The sequence below is a fragment of the Puma concolor genome, chromosome C1 (genome assembly GCF_028749965.1).
Source record: "Puma concolor isolate L17-30 chromosome C1, mPumCon1.1.hap2, whole genome shotgun sequence".
Taxonomy (NCBI): Eukaryota; Metazoa; Chordata; class Mammalia; order Carnivora; family Felidae; genus Puma; species Puma concolor.
In genome coordinates, this window is record NC_141674.1 from 119,113,172 (window position 1) to 119,135,795 (window position 22,624).

General features: G+C 36.1%; 1 protein-coding gene across 15 annotated transcripts in view; it reads right to left on the reverse strand.

The window, feature by feature from the left end:
• Positions 1-22,624, reverse strand: part of PTPN4 (protein tyrosine phosphatase non-receptor type 4) — a 236,883-nt gene that overhangs the window by 102,610 nt on the left and 111,649 nt on the right. For all 15 annotated transcript variants that reach the window (XM_086718402.1, XM_086718407.1, XM_086718410.1 and 12 more), the window contains 4 exons: positions 19,551-19,595; positions 19,249-19,301; positions 18,764-18,884; positions 10,118-10,205 (listed from right to left, as the gene is read on the reverse strand). In XM_086718402.1, coding sequence (XP_086574528.1) covers positions 10,118-10,205; positions 18,764-18,884; positions 19,249-19,301; positions 19,551-19,595 — 307 coding nt within the window. The remainder of the gene's footprint in view (positions 1-10,117; positions 10,206-18,763; positions 18,885-19,248; positions 19,302-19,550; positions 19,596-22,624) is intronic.

A 22,624-nucleotide genomic window follows, 5' to 3' on the forward strand; every position in this document is an offset into this window, starting at 1 on the left:
TGCTTTACTCAGTGCTGTATCCACAGTGTCTATAAACAGGACTTGGAACATAGAAGGTGCTCAATAAATATTCATTGAATGAATGAATAATCAAAATAGCATCATTAAGCTTTCCTTTCCTTTGGAACGCTGAAGGGCAAAAGTTATTTTTCATTAGAATTATCTTCATTATTATTACAAATACCTATGGAAATAAGATACTGACAACAAGCCTAAAACTTGAACTGTTTTAGGGTTAATTTAGAGCATCCTCTACTTAACTGAAATCCTAAAGCCAAACTTTCTGTGATTACTTTTACATTTAGGTAACAAGGTTATGCAATACAGAGTTTACATTACACTGACATCCTTATAAAACAGAGATTGAACTGGAGGACCCATGGCATAGGTATCTTATAACTCTATTATGTTCTTTTATTCTATTCTCACAGTTTAATGAACACTGAACAGTTTTCATTAGAAAAGATAATAGGTGTTTGCTGAGCCCTCAAACCATTCATTTAACAAATTAAGACAGTTTAATTACACTAGCAATTACTCCTGAGATAGTGCTTTTATAACATTTTAAGAGGTCAGAAATTCTTCACAAAAACGTAAATTTAGCTCCCAAAATGTTCCTTGGAATTAATATCATATGTTCAAATTGTATTTTCAAGGTTACTTTCATATCATTATTTCATCAACTGATCCTAACCAAAAATTTGGGGGTAACTAATCCTTATTCTTTGTAGGTAAGAATCTGAGAATAAAGCACAGAGTGCTGGGTGGAAATAATGACTGCATTTGCATCCACTGTTTATTTAGAAGTGTATTTCTTGATTTCCAAATGTTCAGAAAATTTTTAAAGTTTCCTTTTGTTTTTCAAAAATTATATTGTGTGTTTGAAAATCATACATACTGTGGAGTTGCTAGATGCGATATTCTACATAAATCAATTAAGTCAAGTTTGCTGACTGCATTGTTAGTCTAAAAATCAGCAAGATAAAGATTTTAGCTATCTCTTCTATCAGTGATCGAGTAAGGAATATTATAAATTATCACTTTCTTTTGCTCCAAAGAATGGGGAAAAACATCTGCAAATCACATACCCATCAAAAAAGTGTATCTAGAATATATAGAGAGTTCTTTAAAAAAAAGGGGGGGTAAGAAAAGAAACAAATAATGGGCAAAATATTTGAACAGCTTATTCATCAAAGAAGATATGATGCTCAACATCATTAGTCAACAGAGATACAAAGTAAATACATGCTGAGATGAAACACATCTATTAGAGAAGCTTGAAAAAAACAAAACAAAACAAAACAAAACAGACAATGTCAAAATAGGATGTGAACTGGAACTTGCACAATATTGCGAGTAAGGATACAAAGTTGTTCAGTCACTTTGGAAAACAGTTTGGCAGTTTCATGTAAAGCTAAATACACACTTACCATATGACCCAGCCATCCCACTCTGGGGTTTTTACCCTACAGAAATGAGAACTTAAATCCACAAAAAAAAAACTGGAAATGATTTTTCTGCAGTGGTCTATTAATAAAAAAAAAAAAAACAAAAAACAACCACAAACAATCCAGATGTTCTTCCATGGGTGAATAAACAAACAACAACAAAAAAGGAATGAACTATTGAAATACACAATAACTTGGATAAATCTCAAATGCATTACTGTAAAAAGCCAGTCTCAGAAGGTTACATAATATAGGATTCCATTTGTAAGACATTTTGGAAAAGACAAAAATTTAGAGTCAGAAAATAGAACCAGTTGCCAGGGATTAGGGGGAAGTGTAAAATTAGATTACAAAGGAGCAGAGCAGAATGGAGTCGCCGGAGCCAAGCGCAGACGAGAGGCCCACGGAAGAGGGTAGGAAGGGCGGCGAGGCGGTGCGCGCTCCACGGACTGGCGGGAGGGAGCTGGGGCGGAGGGGCGGCTCGCCGGCCAAGCAGAGCCCGCGAGTCTGGCTTGCAAAAAGCGGAGGGGCCTGACGGACTGTGTTCCGACAGCAAGAGCGACTTAGCGTCTGGGAGGTCATAAGTTAACAGCTCTGCTCAGAAAGCGGGAAGGCTGGAGGACAAAGGGAAGGAGAGCTGCTGAGCCCCCTGACGACAGAGCTCAGTTTGGTGGGGAACAAAGGCGCTCGCCAGCGCCATCTCCCCCGCCCATCCCCCAGCCAAAATCCCAAAGAGAACCAGTTCCTGCCAGGGAACTTGCTCGCTCCCCGCGCAAACACCCAACTCTGCGCTTCTGCGGAGCCAAACCTCCGGCAGCGGATCTGACTCCCTCCTGCTGCCACAGGGCCCCTCCTGAAGTGGATCACCTAAGGAGAAGCAAGCTAAGCCTGCCCCTCCTGCCCCTGTGCACCTTGCCTACCCACCCCAGCTAAGACGCCAGATCCCCAGCATCACAAGCCTGGCAGTGTGCAAGTAGCCCAGACAGGCCACCCCACCCCACAGTGAATCCCGCCCCTAGGAGAGGGGAAGAGAAGGCACACACCAGTCTGACTGTGGCCCCAGCGGTGGGCTGGGGGCAGACATCAGGTCTGACTGCGGCTCCACCCACCAACTCCAGTTATATACCACAGCACAGGGGAAGTGCCCTGCAGGTCCTCACCATGCCAGGGACTATCCAAAATGACCAAGCGGAAGAATTCCCCTCAGAAGAATCTCCAGGAAATAACAACAGCTAATGAGCTGATCAAAAAGGATTTAAATAATATAACAGAAAGTGAATTTAGAATAATAGTCATAAAATTAATCGCTGGGCTTGAAAACAGTATAGCTGACAGCAGAGAATCTCTTGCTACAGAGATCAAGGGACTAAGGAACAGTCACGAGGAGCTGAAAAACGCTTTAAACGAAATGCATAACAAAATGGAAACCACCACAGCTCGGATTGAAGAGGCAGAGGAGAGAATAGGTGAACTAGAAGATAAAGTTATGGAAAAAGAGGAAGCTGAGAAAAAGAGAGATAAAAAAATCCAGGAGTATGAGGGGAAAATTAGAGAACTAAGTGATACACTAAAAAGAAATAATATACGCATAATTGGTATCCCAGAGGAGGAAGAGAGAGGGAAAGGTGCTGAAGGGGTACTTGAAGAAATAATAGCTGAGAACTTCCCTGAACTGGGGAAGGAAAAAGGCATTGAAATCCAAGAGGCACAGAGAACTCCCTTCAGACGTAACTTGAATCGATCTTCTGCACGACATATCATAGTGAAACTGGCAAAATACAGGATAAAGAGAAAATTCTGAAAGCAGCAAGGGGTAAACGTGCCCTCACATATAAAGGGAGACCTATAAGACTCGTGACTGATCTCTCTTTTGAAACTTGGCAGGCCAGAAAGAATTGGCACGAGATTTTCAGTGTGCTAGACAGAAAAAATATGCAGCCGAGAATCCTTTATCCAGCAAGTCTGTCATTTAGAATAGAAGGAGAGATAAAGGTCTTCCCAAACAAACAAAAACTGAAGGAATTTGTCACCACTAAACCAGCCCTACAAGAGATCCTAAGGGGGACCCTGTGAGACAAAGTACCAGAGACATCACTACAAGCATAAAACATACAGACATCACAATGACTCTAAACCCTTATCTTTCTATAATAACACTGAATGTAAATGGATTAAATGCGCCAACCAAAAGACATAGGGTATCAGAATGGATAAAAAAACAAGACCCATCTATTTGCTGTCTACAAGAGACTCATTTTAGACCTGAGGACACCTTTAGATTGAGAGTGAGGGGATGGAGAACTATTTATCATGCGACTGGAAGCCAAAAGAAAGCTGGAGTAGCCATACTTATATCAGACAAACTAGACTTTAAATTAAAGGCTGTAACAAGAGAAGAAGAAGGACATTATATAATAGTGACAGGGTCTATCCATCAGGAAGAGCTAACAATTATAAATGTCTATGCGCCGAATACCGGAGCGCCCAAATATATAAAACAATTACTCATAAACATAAGCAACCTTATTGATAAGAATGTGGTAATTGCAGGGGACTTTAACACCCCACTTACAGAAATGGATAGATCATCTAGACACACGGTCAATAAAGAAACAAGGGCCCTGAATGAGACATTGGATCAGATGGACTTGACAGATATATTTAGAACTCTGCATCCCAAAGCAACAGAATATACTTTCTTCTCGAGTGCACATGGAACATTCTCCAAGATAGATCATATACTGGGTCACAAAACAGCCCTTCATAAGTTTACAAGAATTGAAATCATACCATGCATACTTTCAGACCACAATGCTATGAAGCTTGAAATCAACCACAGAAAAAAGTCTGGAAAACCTCCAAAAGCATGGAGGTTAAAGAACACCCTACTAACGAATGAGTGGGTCAACCAGGCAATTAGAGAAGAAATTTAAAAATATATGGAAACAAACGAAAATGAAAATACAACAATCCAAACGCTTTGGGACGCAGCGAAGGCAGTCCTGAGAGGAAAATACATTGCAATCCAGGCCTATCTCAAGAAACAAGAAAAATCCCAAATACAAAATCTAACAGCACACCTAAAGGAAATAGAAGCAGAACAGCAAAGGCAGCCTAAACCCAGCAGAAGAAGAGAAATAATAAAGATCAGAGCGGAAATAAACAATATAGAATCTAAAAAAACTGTAGAGCAGATCAACGAAACCAAGAGTTGGTTTTTTGAAAAAATAAACAAAATTGACAAACTTCTAGCCAGGCTTCTCAAAAAGAAAAGGGAGATGACCCAAATAGATAAAATCATGAATGAAAATGGAATTATTACAACCAATCCCTCAGAGATACAAACAATTATCAGGGAATACTATGAAAAATTATATGCCAACAAATTGGACAACCTGGAAGAAATGGACAAATTCCTGAACACCCACACTCTTCCAAAACTCAATCAGGAGGAAATAGAAAGCTTGAACAGACCCATAACCAGCGAAGAAATTGAATCGGTTATCAAAAATCTCCCAACAAATAAGAGTCCAGGACCAGATGGCTTCCCAGGGGAGTTCTACCAGACGTTTAAAGCAGAGATAATACCTATCCTTCTCAAGCTATTCCAAGAAATAGAAAGGGAAGGAAAACTTCCAGACTCATTCTATGAAGCCAGTATTACGTTGATTCCTAAACCAGACAGAGACCCAGTAAAAAAAGAGAACTACAGGCCAATATCCCTGATGAATATGGATGCAAAAATTCTCAATAAGATACTAGCAAATCGAATTCAACGGCATATAAAAAGAATTATTCACCATGATCAAGTGGGATTCATTCCTGGGATGCAGGGCTGGTTCAACATTCGCAAATCAATCAACGTGATACATCACATTAACAAAAAAAAAGAGAAGAACCATATGATCCTGTCAATCGATGCAGAAAAGGCCTTTGACAAAATCCAGCACCCTTTCTTAATAAAAACCCTTGAGAAAGTCGGGATAGAAGGAACATACTTAAAGATCATAAAAGCCATTTATGAAAAGCCCACAGCTAACATCATCCTCAACGGGGAAAAACTGAGAGCTTTTTCCCTGAGATCAGGAACACGACAGGGATGCCCACTCTCACCGCTGTTGTTTAACATAGTGCTGGAAGTTCTAGCATCAGCAATCAGACAACAAAAGGAAATCAAAGGCATCCAAATTGGCAAAGATGAAGTCAAGCTTTCACTTTTTGCAGATGACATGATATTATACATGGAAAATCCGATAGACTCCACCAAAAGTCTGCTAGAACTGATACATGAATTCAGCAAAGTTGCAGGATACAAAATCAATGTACAGAAATCAGTTGCATTCTTATACACTAACAATGAAGCAACAGAAAGAGAGATAAAGAAACTGATCCCATTCACAATTGCACCAAGAAGCATAAAATACCTAGGAATAAATCTAACCAAAGATGTAAAGGATCTGTATGCTGAAAACTATAGAAAGCTTATGAAGGTAATTGAAGAAGATTTAAAGAAATGGAAAGACATTCCCTGCTCATGGATTGGAAGAATAAATATTGTCAAAATGTCAATACTACCCAAAGCTATCTACACATTCAATGCAATCCCAATCAAAATTGCACCAGCATTCTTCTCGAAACTAGAACAAGCAATCCTAAAATTCACATGGAACCACAAAAGGCCCCGAATAGCCAAAGTAATTTTGAAGAAGAAGACCAAAGCAGGAGGCATCACAATCCCAGACTTTAGCCTCTACTACAAAGCTGTCATCATCAAGACAGCATGGTATTGGCAGAAAAACAGACACATAGACCAATGGAATAGAATAGAAACCCCAGAACTAGACCCACAAACGTATGGCCAACTCATCTTTGACAAAGCAGGAAAGAACATCCAATGGAAAAAAGACAGTCTCTTTAACAAATGGTGCTGGGAGAACTGGACAGCAACATGCAGAAGGTTGAAACTAGACCACTTTCTCACACCATTCACAAAAATAAACTCAAAATGGATAAAGGACCTGAATGTGAGACAGGAAACCATCAAAGCCTTAGAGGAGAAAGCAGGAAAAGACCTCTCTGACCTCAGCCGTAGCAATCTCTTACTCGACACATCCCCAAAGGCAAGGGAATTAAAAGCAAAAGTGAATTACTGGGACCTTATGAAGATAAAAAGCTTCTGCACAGCAAAGGAAACAACCAACAAAACTAAAAGGCAACCAACGGAATGGGAAAAGACATTTGCAAATGACATATCGGACAAAGGGCTGGTATCCAAAATCTATAAAGAGCTCACCAAACTCCACACCCGAAAAGCAAATAACCCAGTGAAGAAATGGGCAGAAAACATGAATAGACACTTCTCTAAAGAAGACATCCGGATGGCCAACAGGCACATGAAAAGATGTTCAGCGTCGCTCCTTATCAGGGAAATACAAATCAAAACCACACTCAGGTATCACCTCACGCCAGTCAGAGTGGCCAAAATGAACAAATCAGGAGACTATAGATGCTGGAGAGGATGTGGAGAAACGGGAACCCTCTTGCACTGTTGGTGGGAATGCAAATTGGTGCAGCCGCTCTGGAAAGCAGTGTGGAGGTTCCTCAGAAAATTAAAAATAGACCTACCCTATGACCCAGCAATAGCACTGCTAGGAATTTATCCAAGGGACACAGGAGTACTGATGCATAGGGGCACTTGTACCCCAATGTTCATAGCAGCACTCTCAACAATAGCCAAATTATGGAAAGAGCCTAAATGTCCATCAACTGATGAATGGATTAAGAAATTGTGGTTTATATACAGAATGGAATACTACGTGGCAATGAGAAAAAATGAAATATGGCCTTTTGTAGCAACGTGGATGGAACTGGAGAGTGTCATGCTAAGTGAAATAAGCCATACAGAGAAAGACAGATACCATATGGTTTCACTCTTATGTGGATCCTGAGAAACTTAACAGGAACCCATGGGGGAGGGGAAGGGAAAAAAAAAAAAAAGAGGTTAGAGTGGGAGAGAGCCAAAGCATAAGAGACTGTTGAGAACTGAGAACAAACTAAGGGTTGATGGGGGGTGGGAGGGAGGAGAGGGTGGGTGATGGGTATTGAGGAGGGCACCTTTTGGGATGAGCACTGGGTGTTGTATGGAAACCAATTTGACAATAAATTTCATATATATAAAAAAAAAAAAGATTACAAAGGAGCAGCATGAACAAAAGTTTATGGGATAATGGGTTATCTTTTTTCTGATTGTGGTAGTGGTTACGTAAATCTATACATATGTTAAAACTGACACAACTGAACACATACACACCCCTAAAAAAAAAAATCCATTTACCATATTACTTTAAAACACAAACTATGTCCCTGCTCCCTTACCTCGAATCTTTTTTTCTCTTTCTATCTTGAAGTTCTCAGTCATTCTTTAATTTTCTACAGTTCCCTTTTCCCTTACTCATATAATCTCCTGGACACATAAAATGTTCTTATTTTCTTAAGCATGTCATGTTCTCTTGATTTCAGGTCTTTACTCATGGCGATGGTCTACAGTGAAAACCACTCTCTTGGTTAATTCTTATTCATTCTTCTGGCTTCGGTAATTTACCGAAAAAAATTTTTTTTTTGGTAAATTACTTCTTATAATAAACCTTCCCTAACCTTTGCTCCCAGGCTGGATTAGATGTTTGATCATATAGTCCCATATCATTCTGGACTTTCCCCTTCTTATCTTCACATGTTTGTCAACGCATGACCCATTTCTTTCTTCCCCACCATCCTGTGAACTCCATGAGATAACTGATGTTTTGCTAAGTACCCCTTAGCACCAACACTGTGTAAGGCACCTAAAAGACCCACAACAATGAGTACCCTAAGACTTATTTGTGCTTTACAGATTGCTATAAATAACTTGTTCTACTCTCTGGTTTTTTCAATCTACATTTCAAAGGCAGATAGAAAACATCTTACCTCTTTTTTTCAAAATAAAATATTATTTCAAACACCTTTGCTTGTGATATTCAATTAGGTATTCCCTTTATGTATCCTCTCTCCTCTATTTTTTTGTCATTTTTATTCAGGATGCTGTAAAAATCCCCTCCATGTTCACTGGACATCTGCACATTTTCTTAAGTTCTCAGTATCCACACACAACCAAAACACCCTTTCCTGGCGTTTTCTGTCAGTACAAATTAGGTTTCTAAATAACTCTGACCACTTAAAATTTAATTTAATCTGGCACTCTACATTTATGGCTTTCTTAGAGTTTTACAATCTAATAATTTAAATAACAACAGAACTCCTACTTAATCAAATCAATAAATACCAATATGGTTAGTTATGCATGAGATCCAGCATGTCACTTAAATTAAAAAAAGAAAGTCTCATATCCTTTGTATTTCATCGACAGCAGTCAGTGATAGCAGGCATCAGGGTACACTACCTTTAGAAAACTGCTAAGGACTAACATGACGGAATTTAGTGATCTTTTTATTGTTAACCATAGTTTAGTTTACATATGTGAAGGAAGTTCCATTAGTTTTAAACCTTATGATAAAAACCAAAATCTAGCTGCACAAATATTGACAACTATGTTACATTTTGGAGAATCAGGTTAAAAAATAACCCACAAACAGAGAAGGGCGGGGGGGGGGGGGTGATGGGGGGGGGAGAGAAACATTTTAAAGAAAACAAAAAGTTCAAGAGAGCCTTACTTACGCATTTTAAATGGAATCAAACAAATAGATTTCCAAGTTACAAACACTCAGAACTAGCAGATCTAGTCATGTCAGGAAAGCAAATCTTTGTTTTTTTTAAAGGAGAGACTGACATAAGCTTTGTGAAATACAAGAACACTCCTCTTCCAGAAGAACATAGCCAGGTGAGGCCCTGAACAATAAAACCATTACATGGAACAGAACTTCGAGGGTGTATATTATAAAATAAATTCAAAATAATTATCTAAGGAAAACGTAACTCCCTTTCAGACTGCTATCCTTATTCGGATTGCTAATTTATCTCAAGAGAATATAAAACCTATCACCAACTCAAACAATGATTACCTATAATTCCACTTTTCATTTGTTATGTAGAAAAGCTGTACTCCAAGTACTTCTAAAGGAACATAACTTCATGATAAAATCATGAGAAAGAATTTAGATAGAGACATACTAATTAAGGACAGCAACTCACAAACATGCTTACAGCAGGGTTCTGGAAGCAGAAAAGTTTGACACCATTAAAAAGTTGTTACAGACTGATGTACAGAAGAAGCCAAAGACTGTAAATTCCATCTTTTATTAATAAAGGGATTTGTCACAGGGGAGAAAGACAACCAAAATATGTTAACATACTTCATTTTGTGCTTTATAAATAAAAATTTATAATGATGCCACTAAATGAGGAAACAAGTGAAGTAACACAAGCCTCGGTGAGGTGAAAGTATCTTTATAACACTGAATATGAATGCAAAAATCCCTACTTTTCCTGCTTTTATTTTGGAAAATAAGGGATTCTGAAAATACTTATACTCAGAGGAAATTTTCAGTGCAATTATGTTGTCAGCACTCACTAGTTACTCCATTGGTTGCCTAATCCTACTAGGCATTAAATAAAAACTCTGATATAGAGTAAATGAAGCCTAACTCAACAACATCACATTAGTTCTCTTCACTTACCCTTGCATAGTGGAATTCAACTCCATAGAGTTCTAAGGTACGTGCTGTGTTCAGATAATTAAATTCTGCTTCTGCAGGAGATAAGCCTCTGTAAAGACAGTGTAGTAAAAATTATACCAATCACAAATATGGCCAAACTGGAAAAAAAAACCTATTTATCTAGAAAAATTTCAGCATTCTAGTTAAATCTTTTATAATACATCATGCATGACTACTCCTCTTAGTTGTATACAGTAATATCTAACTTATCTGGAAAGTAAATTTTCATTAACACAAATCATTATTTTGTAGAATATTTCATTTTCCAGAAATACAAGAATGCACTAGGGGATGTGGAGAAAAGGAACCCTTGTGCACTGTTGGTGAGAATGTAAACTGATGCAGCCACTACGGTAAACAGTATGGCGATTCCTCAAAAAATTAAAAATACAAATACCACATTAAAGGGGTCTCTTTGAGTAGGGAAAAAAAACACCAAAAGCAACAAAGTCTAGAAAGAAACAGAGAACGTCAACATCACCAGAAACACTAACTTTACAAGTAACACAATGGCACCAAATCTATCAATATCTATCAATAATCACTCTGAATGTAAATGGACTAAATGTCCCAATCTATCAACATAGGGTATCAGAATGGATGAAAAACAATATCCATCTATATGCCCCCTATAAGAGACACATTTTAGAGCTAAGACACCTGCAGATCGAAAAGTGAGGGGATGGAGAACCATCAATCATACTAATGGACGTCAAAAGAAAGCCAGGGTAGCCATACTTATAATATAATTATATTATTTTTAATATAATTTTAATTATATTAATTTTAATCTAAGTATATATAATAAATAAAATTATATTTAATATAATATATATTTTATAATTATATATCATATCTAATATAATATATATTAGTTATAATATACATTTTATTATTTTGAGAGAGAGAGTGTGCACACGTGTGCGCATGAGCAGGGGACAGAAGCAGAGGGAGAGAAAGAGAATCTTAAGCAGGTTTCACACCAAGCACAGATCCCAATGTGGGGCTTGATGCCATGACTGGGAGATCATGACCTGAGTCAAAATCAAGACTCGGACACTTAACCAACTGACCACCCAGGCACCCTGTGACAAACGAGATTTTAAACTGAAGACTGTAACAAGAGATGAAGAAGGGCATTACATCATAATGAAGGGGTCTCTCCATCAAGAAGAACAATTGTAAAAATTTATGCCCCCAACTTGAGAGCCCCCAAATATGTAAATCAATTAATCACAAACATAAAGAAACTCACTGATAATAATACAATAATAGTATGGGCCTTCAATACCCCACTTACAACAATGGACAGATCATCTAAGCAGAAAATCAACAATAAAACAATGTCTTTAAATGACACACTGGACCAGATGGACTTAACAGATATATTCAGAACATTTCATCCTAAAGCAGAATAAACATTTTTTTTCAAGTGTATATGGAACATTCTCCAGAATAGATTATGTACTGGGTCACAAATCAGCCCTCAACAAGTACAGAGAGACTGAGATCATACCATGCACATTTTGAATTACAATGCTATGAAATTGGAAGTGAACCACAGGAAAAAATTGGGAAAGAACACAAATACATGAAGTTTAAAGAAGTTCTCACTAAAGAATGAATGGGCTGGGGCACCTGGGTGGCTCAGTGAGTTGGGCATCCAACTTCAGCTCAAGTCATGATCTTGTGGCTGGCTTGTGGGTTCAAGCCCCACATCAGGCTCTGTGCTGACAGCTCAGAACCTGGAGCCTGCTTCGGCTTCTGTGTCCTTCTCTCTCTCTGACCCTCCCTGACTCATGCTCTGTCTCTCTCTCTCAAGAATAAATAAATTTTTTAAAAAATTTAATAAAAAAAAGAATGAATGGGTTAACCAGGAAATTAAAGAAGAAATAAAAAAAAAAAAAAAACTACGTGGAAGCAAATGAAAATGAAAACTTGACAGTCCAAAACCTTTGGGATGTAGCAGAGATTGCAATACAAATCTACCTCAAGAAGCAAGAAAATTCTCAAATATACAACCTAACCTTACACCTAAAAGAACTAGGAAAGAAACAGCAAATAAAGCCTAAACCCAGCAGAAAAGAAATAATAAAGATGAGAGCAGAAATAAATGACACACAAACAACAACAAAAAAAACAGTATAACAAATCAAAGAAACTAAGAGCTGATTCTTTGAAAGAATTACTAAAATTGATAAACACCTAGCTAGACTTATCAGAAAGAAAAGGACTCAAATAAATAAAATCATGAAAGAGATCACGACTGACGCCACAGAAATACAAACAATTATAAGAGAATATCATGCAAAATGATATGCTAGAGAGCCTGGGTGGCTCAGCTGGTTAAGCATCCAACTCTTGATTTCAGCTCAGGTCATGATCTCACAATCGTGAAATCAAGCCTGGCATCCTGTTCCATGGTGAGCATGCAGCATGTTTGGGATTCTCTCGAGTGCCCTCTCTCTGCCCCTCTCCCATTTGCTTTCTATCTCTCAAAATAAATAAACACACATTAAAAAAAAAAAAAAAGTATGTGCCAACAAACTGGAAAATCTGGAAGAAATGAACAAATTCCTAGAAACATTCAAACTACCAAAACTGAGTCAGGAAGAAATAGAAAATATGAACACACCCATAAGCAGCAAAGAACTTGGATCAGTAATCAGAATTTTCCCAACAAACAAAAGTCCAGGGCCAGACGGCTTCCCAGGGGAATTTTAACAGATATCTGAAGAAGAGTTAATACCCAGTTTTCTCAAATTTTCCCAAAAACATAGAAATGGAAAGAAAATTTCCAAACTCATTCGATGAGGCCAGCATTACCTTGATTCTAAAACCGGACAAAGATCCAACTGAAAAGGAGAATTACAGGCCAATATCCCTGATGAACATGAATGCAAAAATTCTCAAAAAGAAACTAACAAATCAAATCCCACAGTACCTTAAAAGACTTATTCACCACAATCAAGGGGGATTTATGCCTGGGCTATAGGGGTGGTTCAATATTCACATATCAATCAACATGATACATCACATTAAAAAAGAAAGAATAAGAACCACATTATCTTCTCAATAGATGCAGAAAAACCATTTGACAAAATACAGCATTCATTTTTGATAAAAATCGTCAACAAAATAGATACAGATGGAACATACCTCAACATCATAAAGGCCATGTATGAAAGACCCACAGCTAATATCATCCTCAATGGGGGAAAAACAGAGCTTTTCCTCTATGGTCAGAAACAAAACAGGGATGTCCACTCTCACCATTACTATTTAACATGCTACTGGAAGTCTGGGCCTCAGCAATCAGACAACAAAAAGAAATAAAAGGCATCCAAATTGGCAAGGAAAAGGTCAAAATTTCACTATTTGCAAACAACATGATACACTATGTAGAAAACCTGAAAAGACATCAAAAAAACTGCCAGAACTAATACATGAATTCAGCAAAGTTGCAGGATATAAAATCAACATAGAGAAACTGGTTGCCATTTCTATACACCAATAATGAAGCAGTAGAAAAGGAAATCAAGGAATTGATCCTATTTACAATTGTAACAAAAAGTGTAAGATACCTAGGAATAAATGTAACCAAATTGGTAAAAGATCTCTACTCTGAAAATTATAGAACACTTATGAAAGAAATAGAAAAGGACACAAAGAAATGGAAAACCATTCCATGCTGATGGACTGGAAGAACACTGTTATAATGTCTATAGTAACCAAAGCAATCTACACATTTAATGCAATCCCTACCAAAATACCACCAGCATTTTTCACAGAGCTAGAACAAATAATCCCAAAATTTGTATGGAACCACGAGAGCCCGTAAATAGTCAAAGTAATCCTGAAAAAGAAAAGCAAAGCCGGAGGCATCATGATTCTGGACTTCAAGCTATATTACTAAGCTATAGTCATCAAGACAGTTAAGGTACTGACACACAAACAGACACACAGATCAATGGAACAGAAGACCCAGATATGGACCCACAACTATACTGCCAACTAATCTTCAACAAAGTAGGAAAGAATATCCAATGCAAAAAAGTCTCTTCAACAAATAGTATTGGGAAAACAGAACAGCAACATGCAGAACAATGAACCTGGACCACTTTCTTACACCATACACAAAAATAAATTCAAAATGGATGAAACACCTAAATGTGTGACAGGAAACCATCTAAATCTTGTAGGAGCAAAGGGGGCGGCAACCTCTTTGACCTCAGCCATAGCAACTTCTTATTACAACACATTGCTAGAGGCAAAGGAAAAAGCAAAAATGAAGTATTGGGGCTTCATCAAGATAAAAAGCTTCTGCACAGCAAAGGAAACAATCAACAAAACTAAAAGGGAACCAACAGAATGGGAAAAGATGTTTGCAAATGACATATTTGATAAAGGGTTAGTATCCAAAATCTATAAAGAACTTATCACACTCAACACCCAAAAACAAGTGATCCAGTTAAAGAAATGGGCAGAAGACATGAATAGATATTTTTCCAAAGAAGACATCTACCAGATGGCTAACAGACACATGAAAAGATGCTCAACATCACTCATCATCAGGGAAATACAAATCAAAACCACAATGAGATACTGCCTCACACCTGTCAGAATGGCTAAAATTAACAACACAAGAAGCAACAGGTGTTGGCGAGGATGCGGAGAAAGGGGAATCCCTTGTACTGTTTGTGGGAATGCAAACTGGTACAGCCACTGTGGAAAACAGTATGCAGGTTCCTCAAAAAGTTACAAATAGAACTACCCTATGACCCAGGATTACACTACCAGGCATTTACCCAATGAATTAAAAAAAAACCAAAAACAAAAACAAAAACAGATTCGAAAGGGTGCCTGCACCCCAATGTTTATGGCAGCAACAGCTAAACTATGGAGAGCCCCAGTGTCCATCAATAGATGAATGGAAAAAGATGTGGTATATACATATAATGGAATATTGCTCAGATATCAAAAAGAGTGAACATTTTCCATTTACAACGACATGGATTGGAGCTAGCCATGCTAAGCAAAATAAGTCAGTCAGAAAAAAACAAATACCAAATGATTTCACTTATATGTGGAATTAAAAAAACAAAGCAGATAATATATGGGAAGGGGTAAAAAAAGAGAGAGAGAGAGAAGAGAGAGAAAGAAACAAACCATAAGAGACACTTAATAGAGAACAAACTGAGGGTTGATAGAGGGGAGGTGGGTGGGGGATGGGCTAGAGGGGTGATGGGTATCAAGGAGGGCACCTGTTATGATGAGCACTGAGTGTTGTATCTAAGTGATGAATCAATGAATTCTACTCCTGAAACCAATACTGTACTGTATGCTAACTAAAATTTAAAAAGAATAAAAATACCATGTGAGAAATGAATGAAAGAATGAATAAGTAATTAAATAAGAAGTACCATATGATCCAGTAATTCCACTACTGGGTATTCACCCCCCAAAAATGAAAACACTAATTCAAAAAGATATATGGCCCCCTATGTTTACTGCAGCATTAATTACAAGAGCCAAGATATGGAACCATGCCAGTGTCCATTAATAGATGAATGGATAAAGATGTGGTGTGTACATATACGATGGCACATTATTCAGCCATAAAAAAGAATAAGATCTTGCCATCTGTGACAAAATGGATAGATCTAGAAGATATTATGCTAAGTGAAGTAAGTCACACTAAGAAAGAATAATTTCACTTACATGTGGTATCTAAAAAATGAATAAACAAAAGCAGAAACAGACACATAAATACAGAAAACTAACTCATGGATGCCAGAGGGGAGGGCTGTGGGTGGGTGGGCAAAATGGGTGAAGGAGAATAGGATATACAGGCTTCCAATGACAGAATGAGCTGGTACAGCATAGGGAATACAGTCAATGGTATTGTATTAGTGTATGATGACAGATGGTAGCTACATTTTTGAGTGTAGCATAAGGAATAGGCTTATCAAATTACTACAGTCAATACCTGGAAACTAATATAACTGTGTGGCAGCTGTATTGAAAACAAAACAAAACAAAACAAAAACCCAGGTTTTAAAAGTCCCTCGGTGTTCTTATGGCTGACAAAGTCATTTATTCCCTGACAAAATGTGAAAGAAGTGATTTTCAAAATTTGGTCCATATACCGTATCTGTGTTTAATCCATAGTTGCTTCTAAAACATGGAAGTTTTGAGACAATCTCCTGAGCAGTGCTTCTCAGATATGGTGTACAGACAGGTGGTGATTCATAACAAGTACAGAAACTGACAGTGTCAGACTTTTATATTTTATAGCACTTTGACAGAGCAATTGCATGTCTGTGGAATCTAAGGTCTTGTCATTTTTATGTCTCTATTTCTCCATTTTACTTTTCTAGTAATTTAATTTTATTATTTTTTCAGAAGTTTCATTCCATGACAAACGGGGAAAAAAACTGGTCTCATCAGTTTCAGAAATACAATTGTATACAATTGGATATAAAATGGTAAGGTCCTAAACTATTTATATTTAAGCAATGTCCCAGGTGATTCTTATGAACACAGCAACGCAGTGTTCTTATGAACACTCGGCAAAGCCATCAGAAGTAGATTTACTCCTGCATTATATATATTTCTAAAAATCTTAGTTATCTGATATTATCTGACTATAGCAGAGCAAAAGCAGCAAACTACCAAAAGCAAAAAATATCAATCTTTCACTCACTAATGATACCAGAAAAGGAAGCCAACAGCCTACCAATGCATGATCATAAAAATGAGATTCCTAAAAAAAGCACATATACCTCAATTTTCTATAAAATTCAATTAAGTTAAACAAATACTCTATCTCCCCACCCCAATCCCCACTTCTCAAACTGGATGATTCTATTTTTCTTTGTTTAAAGATCTGAGGAATCATTTCTCTAAACCAAATACAAATACATAATATCTTGTCAAATGTACAAGCTTTTTCCTTACAGAAGAGACTTTACTGGCAAATTTTTAAAAAATCTGGTTTATCTTCAAATCCTTGATCGGATATGCTATGTGTAGAACTTTTACTACAAATGGCACTTACTGTTAGACCAAAATAGCCCCTTCATCTCATTAGGCCAGTTTATTAAAATTCTCATTTTATTAGTCTTATTTTAGATCAGAGGTCAGCAAACTTTTATTGAAAAGAGTGAGATAGTAAATACTTTAGGCTTTTAGATCACGTGGTCTCTGCTGCAACCACTCAACTCTGCTGTTACATGAAAGCGGCCACAGACATGAAAACGCGTAAGGGAATCTGTGTTCCAGTAAATGTTCATTTATGGATACTGAATTGGAATTTCTGAAAATTTTACATGCTACAAAATGTTATTTTTCTTTTTATGTTTTTCTCACCCGTTTAAAACATACAGATCATTCTTAGCCCGTGGGCCATACAAAAATAGGCAGTACGCCAGTTTGTAAACCTGTGTTAGGTACATGGGCCATAACCAAATGAAAGGAAGTTCCCTTAAATTAAGAGCCAATATTTCTTCAGTGTTTACTATGGACTAGGCACTATTCTGAGTACTTTGTATATATGAACTAATGTAAGCCTTACATTAACTCCAGAGGTAGACACTTTTATTATCTCCAATTTACATAGAAGCAGAGAAGCAGAGATACAGAGCAATTTGGTCAAGATTATTGATCATTAAGTTGTCTTTTTTTTTTTTAAGTTTATTTTATTTATTGTGAGAGACAGAGAGAGGAAGAGACAGAGGAAGAGAGAGAGGGAGAGAGAATCCCAAAGAAGCTCCATGCTGTAAGCACAGAGCCCGATAATGGGCTTGACCTAAGGAACTGTGCGATAATGACCTGAGCCAAAACTGAGTCTGGACGCTTAACTGACTGAGCCATTTGGGCACCCCAAAAGTTGTCGCATCCAGAATGCGACAGAGCAGTCTGTCTCTCTAGTTCAAACTCTTAGCCAATACGTAGCACTGCCTTAGTTTCTCTGTGAGTATTCTGAATTGTATGTTAAAGCAAAAGCAAACTCTGAACCAATAAACAATATTATTTTCTATTCAAACCAATGTATCTCTTCTTGAAACAAATTATGTCACAGAAAATTAAGACTCACAAAATATCAAAGTTGAATACTGTTATGAATGAAAAAGTGCTACTTTTTTAAAAAAGGACTTTTAAAAACATTATTTTAGTATTACATAAAGTTCCTTTTTTCCTTTTGGTTCACTGCAAAACAAATGATTCCTTTCACATAGCTAAAAACTAAGAAAGAATTGCTGAGTAGATTGATCTGTAACAGTTGTTCTGTGAAGATACCATTAATATTCTAAAATTCCTTCTTAAAGAACTGTCAACTTTATATAATAGCAAACTTCTGTTTACCTATAGTTTTATGGGTAGTAGAAATGACAAAAAAACCTTACGTAGTCTATGAAATTAGTAATGATTTTTTAGTATAGATAACCCACATTTCCTTACATCAATCACACTATTTTACATAACAGTAACTGTTCTATATTAAATAAACACAACACTCACATTAGAAATAATTTAAAACCTTTCTCTAGAAAACATGCCATTAAGAAGTTTATGAAATAAGTGGAAAAGTAAATAAATTCTTACGTATGTTGCTGATGTAATTTTGCAATTTCTTTTTCAAAATCTTGAGGTTGATTAGGAATGAAAGAATAATCTGAGAGGTAGCCTGGCAAGTTCTCTGACTGACTGTAGTCTCCAAGTTCAGCTATTATATGGAAGGAAAATATTCACAATTTAATAAACACATTTTGTACTTCTGATAGCTAAATAAGAAATGTCATGAATTCCATTATATTTCTGGAAGTAAAGTATTTGTTTTTACTGCTAGCTACCATGTAAGCAAATTATGACACTACACTTAACATTTCTAGGTCTCAAACAACTTCAGAAAAACTTTTTAGGAAACAAACTAATTGCTAACTAGTTGGATATTTCATTACATTTTCTTTGCAATCACTTTTTCTGTATAATAATGTATGTCTAAAGAACTCATACATTAAAGGTAATATACTATCAACACAGACCATGCAATCACATACTCCATGACCCAAAAGTGGGCTGATACTTACACTGAACAGCAAATGAAGCCAAAAGGGCAGCAGTATTATAAGGACAGGGCAATCTAATAAAACAAAATAGAAAACACATACCCCATGGTTAAACACAATAATTTCAAAGCACTGTAATTTATATTATACTATTCCATGTGACTTACTTTTTAATTGTTAAGTAATGATCTTATCTGATGAAAAAAACTGATGCTACATGCAACCATTTTCAATAATTTGTTTGCGATGATCATGAATTACTTAAATAATACAGAACTGAAAGTACTTTTAAAGCCCATTACTAAAAACTTAAAATAGCCCACCTTCCAGTAAGAATGTCTTGTTTAATTTGCAAAAAATACTGGTACCTTAAAGAGAGAGAGAGAGAGACAGCATTTAGCATTTACTGGAATTATAACATTTCAGGATTAAAAACTGTATACTTATATTAACCAATATAAGTATATTTGAAATATTTACAAATTATATATTTGCTTTTATAATCTACATATTAGCACACATAGATATATTTTTAAGATTTCATATTTCATGAATTCCAATCATTAAAATTCTTTGACAGACAAAATTCTGTACTTCAAATATCTTGTTTTCACTAGCTTCTATTATAAAATTTCTCAACATCTTTAAGAGTTACATGACCAAGGGAGATTAAGGAGAATACTCTAAGATTGGTGTTTGTAGAAATTAGAACTGTGAAACACAGAAAAGTTGAGTCAGAGACATCAGAGAGCTGACCGCAGCAATACTGGGGATCAACTGGAGAAAACCATCCTTTCTGCTGAGACAGAAAGCCAGAGGCAAAGACATGCCTATGATCATCTTATCATTATGCTGCCCCCTGCTGGAAGCTGCTAATTGTAGAAAAACACCTTTCTATTTTCATTTGAGTTAAGAAAGCTCTTTTTGATGAGGAAAAAAAAAAACAAAAACAAAAACCAAGACCCCTTCTCTACCATTAGAATGGCCAAGTAAGCAAATTCCTTTAACACCAATAAAAATACAAGATTTCTATAAAAAAGAATGCTGAGGTTCCTTACAAGATGGCACTGTCCTCTTGTAAGTCCCAGCTAATGGGTAAGTCATTCCCTAATGCTTGCAGCAAACAAGTCACCTGTGGGCACAACACTGGCAGAAGACCAAATTTTGTGGCTTTAAATAGGAAATTTTAAGACTTTTATTTCATCCCACTGAAAAAAGTAAAAACACCCCAAAAATCAAAAATCATTAACAATTTTAGTTGTCTGATTAAAATTATGAAAGCGTACATGACAATATTTAAATTACTAAATAATTTAATTAAGGATTTCAGAGAATCAGATATTCACTATAAAAAATTTTTTTTAAAAAGCTGATACAAATATCCTGACTGTATATATTAAAGAAGTATGTAAACTCCCTGTGAGAATACATAATGCATAATATTGTAAATATTATCTACTTATTCAATCTAAGACAAGATATTTCTATCTAGTTTACCTGGTTTCATAATTAAAAGTTAAAAGTTCCTGGTGGGAAACAATCTTATAGTTAAGTTTAAAAAGGCATGTATATCCTTGACAAAATATTATAATCTTACACAAATAATACCTATGCCTGCCGAATTTTATTTATACACCAACCAGTAACAACTATAGAGTGGAAACCAGAATTCAAGTCATAAGCTAAGCCAGCCTGTGTTCTTTAGAAAATTACTTAAAATTTGGCTGACCCTTAGTTTCTATACTTGTAAAAAGGAAGTAATATCACTTGTATCCCAGGGGCCCTAAATCAGGTGACAAACACCCAATTTTTACAATTAAGACTTTTAAGAGAGATTAATAATGCTTGAGGTAAATACAGAAATAAAATGTTTAATCTCTAAAAATAATATAACTTTTCTAACCCAGACAATAACCAATACCATAAACACCTATCATGTATCGAGTACACCTAGGCACTAAAAAGGTACCAAAAAGAACTGTCATTTGTACCCTCATGACTCCTGAGAAAACTCCAATTCTAAGGATGCCAGCACCTGCTAACACCAAATGACTGTAGTTTGATGGAAGCTCTATATGGCCCACTCTTTCCTACCACTAATCTAAAATGGAATCTCAAGGTAAGGGGGTGTAGCAGATTTCCTGTTTTGTGGGTTTAAACTAGTCCTTAAAATTTAGCAACTGTGGCTGAAGGTGTCATATTACTAATCATGACCACTGCATTAAGGTTGTCCAAGCACTAAAGTTTTAAAGGAGTATTTCTTAAACCTGCTGCACATTAGAATCACCTGGGAAGCTTGTAATGCCTGTGCACAGGTCCCATCTGAGACTGAATTGAATCAGAATATCTAGGAGGTATGTCCAAGGCATCAGCATGTTTTAAAGCTCCCCTAAGTGATTCTAAGTTGTAGTCAGGGTAGAGATTCACTAATGTACACTATGGTAATATAATAAAAACTAGGTACTTAACTCATTTTTACCAAACAGCACCAGATATAAGACTCTAGGACATTCTATCATAAAGGATTTTTGAATGAATACATTATTTCTAGTGAAAACAAAGAATCTTCTTGACAACAGACTGAGCACAAATTAATCTCTTGACTACTACCAAACTTGGCTTTACTTTCTTCTACTTCAGGAAGATATTTTGACTTATCAATGAGATACATTTATTCCTTATGCTTTCAACACAGGTTTTAAAAGAATCAACACATTCAAGCTCCATTAAGAAATTCAAAAACATTCTTTTGAGTGAAGTAAATTAATGAATAGGGTTATAATTGACACTATTTTAAGTGTTATGCTAACAAACTTCATGAATGTTAAACACATTAGAAATCCAACTTTAAATAATTGGTCTTTTAATTGCAAATATTTCTTATACATTTAAAAATCTGATTACATAAAACATGTATTATAAAATACTTTGGCTACTTTATTTCAGGTTATATTTACCAGCAAATAGTAAAATGCACTTTAAAATGTTTTATACTTCACAATTTTCATTAATTCAAAGTAGTTTCCTTGAAGTTAATTCAAAATTAGAGAAGTTTTTATACTAAGAATTATTAAGATAAAGGATTTTGTTATTTTAATTATTTAACAACAACAACAAAACACGACTAAGAACTATAATATTTAATTGAAGGTTATTCATATAACACAACTTTGCATTTCAAGACAAATTAGCTTGGAAATGCTATTAGTTTCAAAGGATAGGACTGCCTAACCCAGGGGCTACACTCCTAAATTCTGTTATAAAGAGCTTCACACCTGGCCCCCAACAAACACCCAGAAAAGGATTCTTAAGAAGGTCAACCTAACTTTTCTCATCTGGTCTGCAGAAAACCCTACTGTATAAACACCTGAGGATTGGCAGATATAGGTAAGTATCT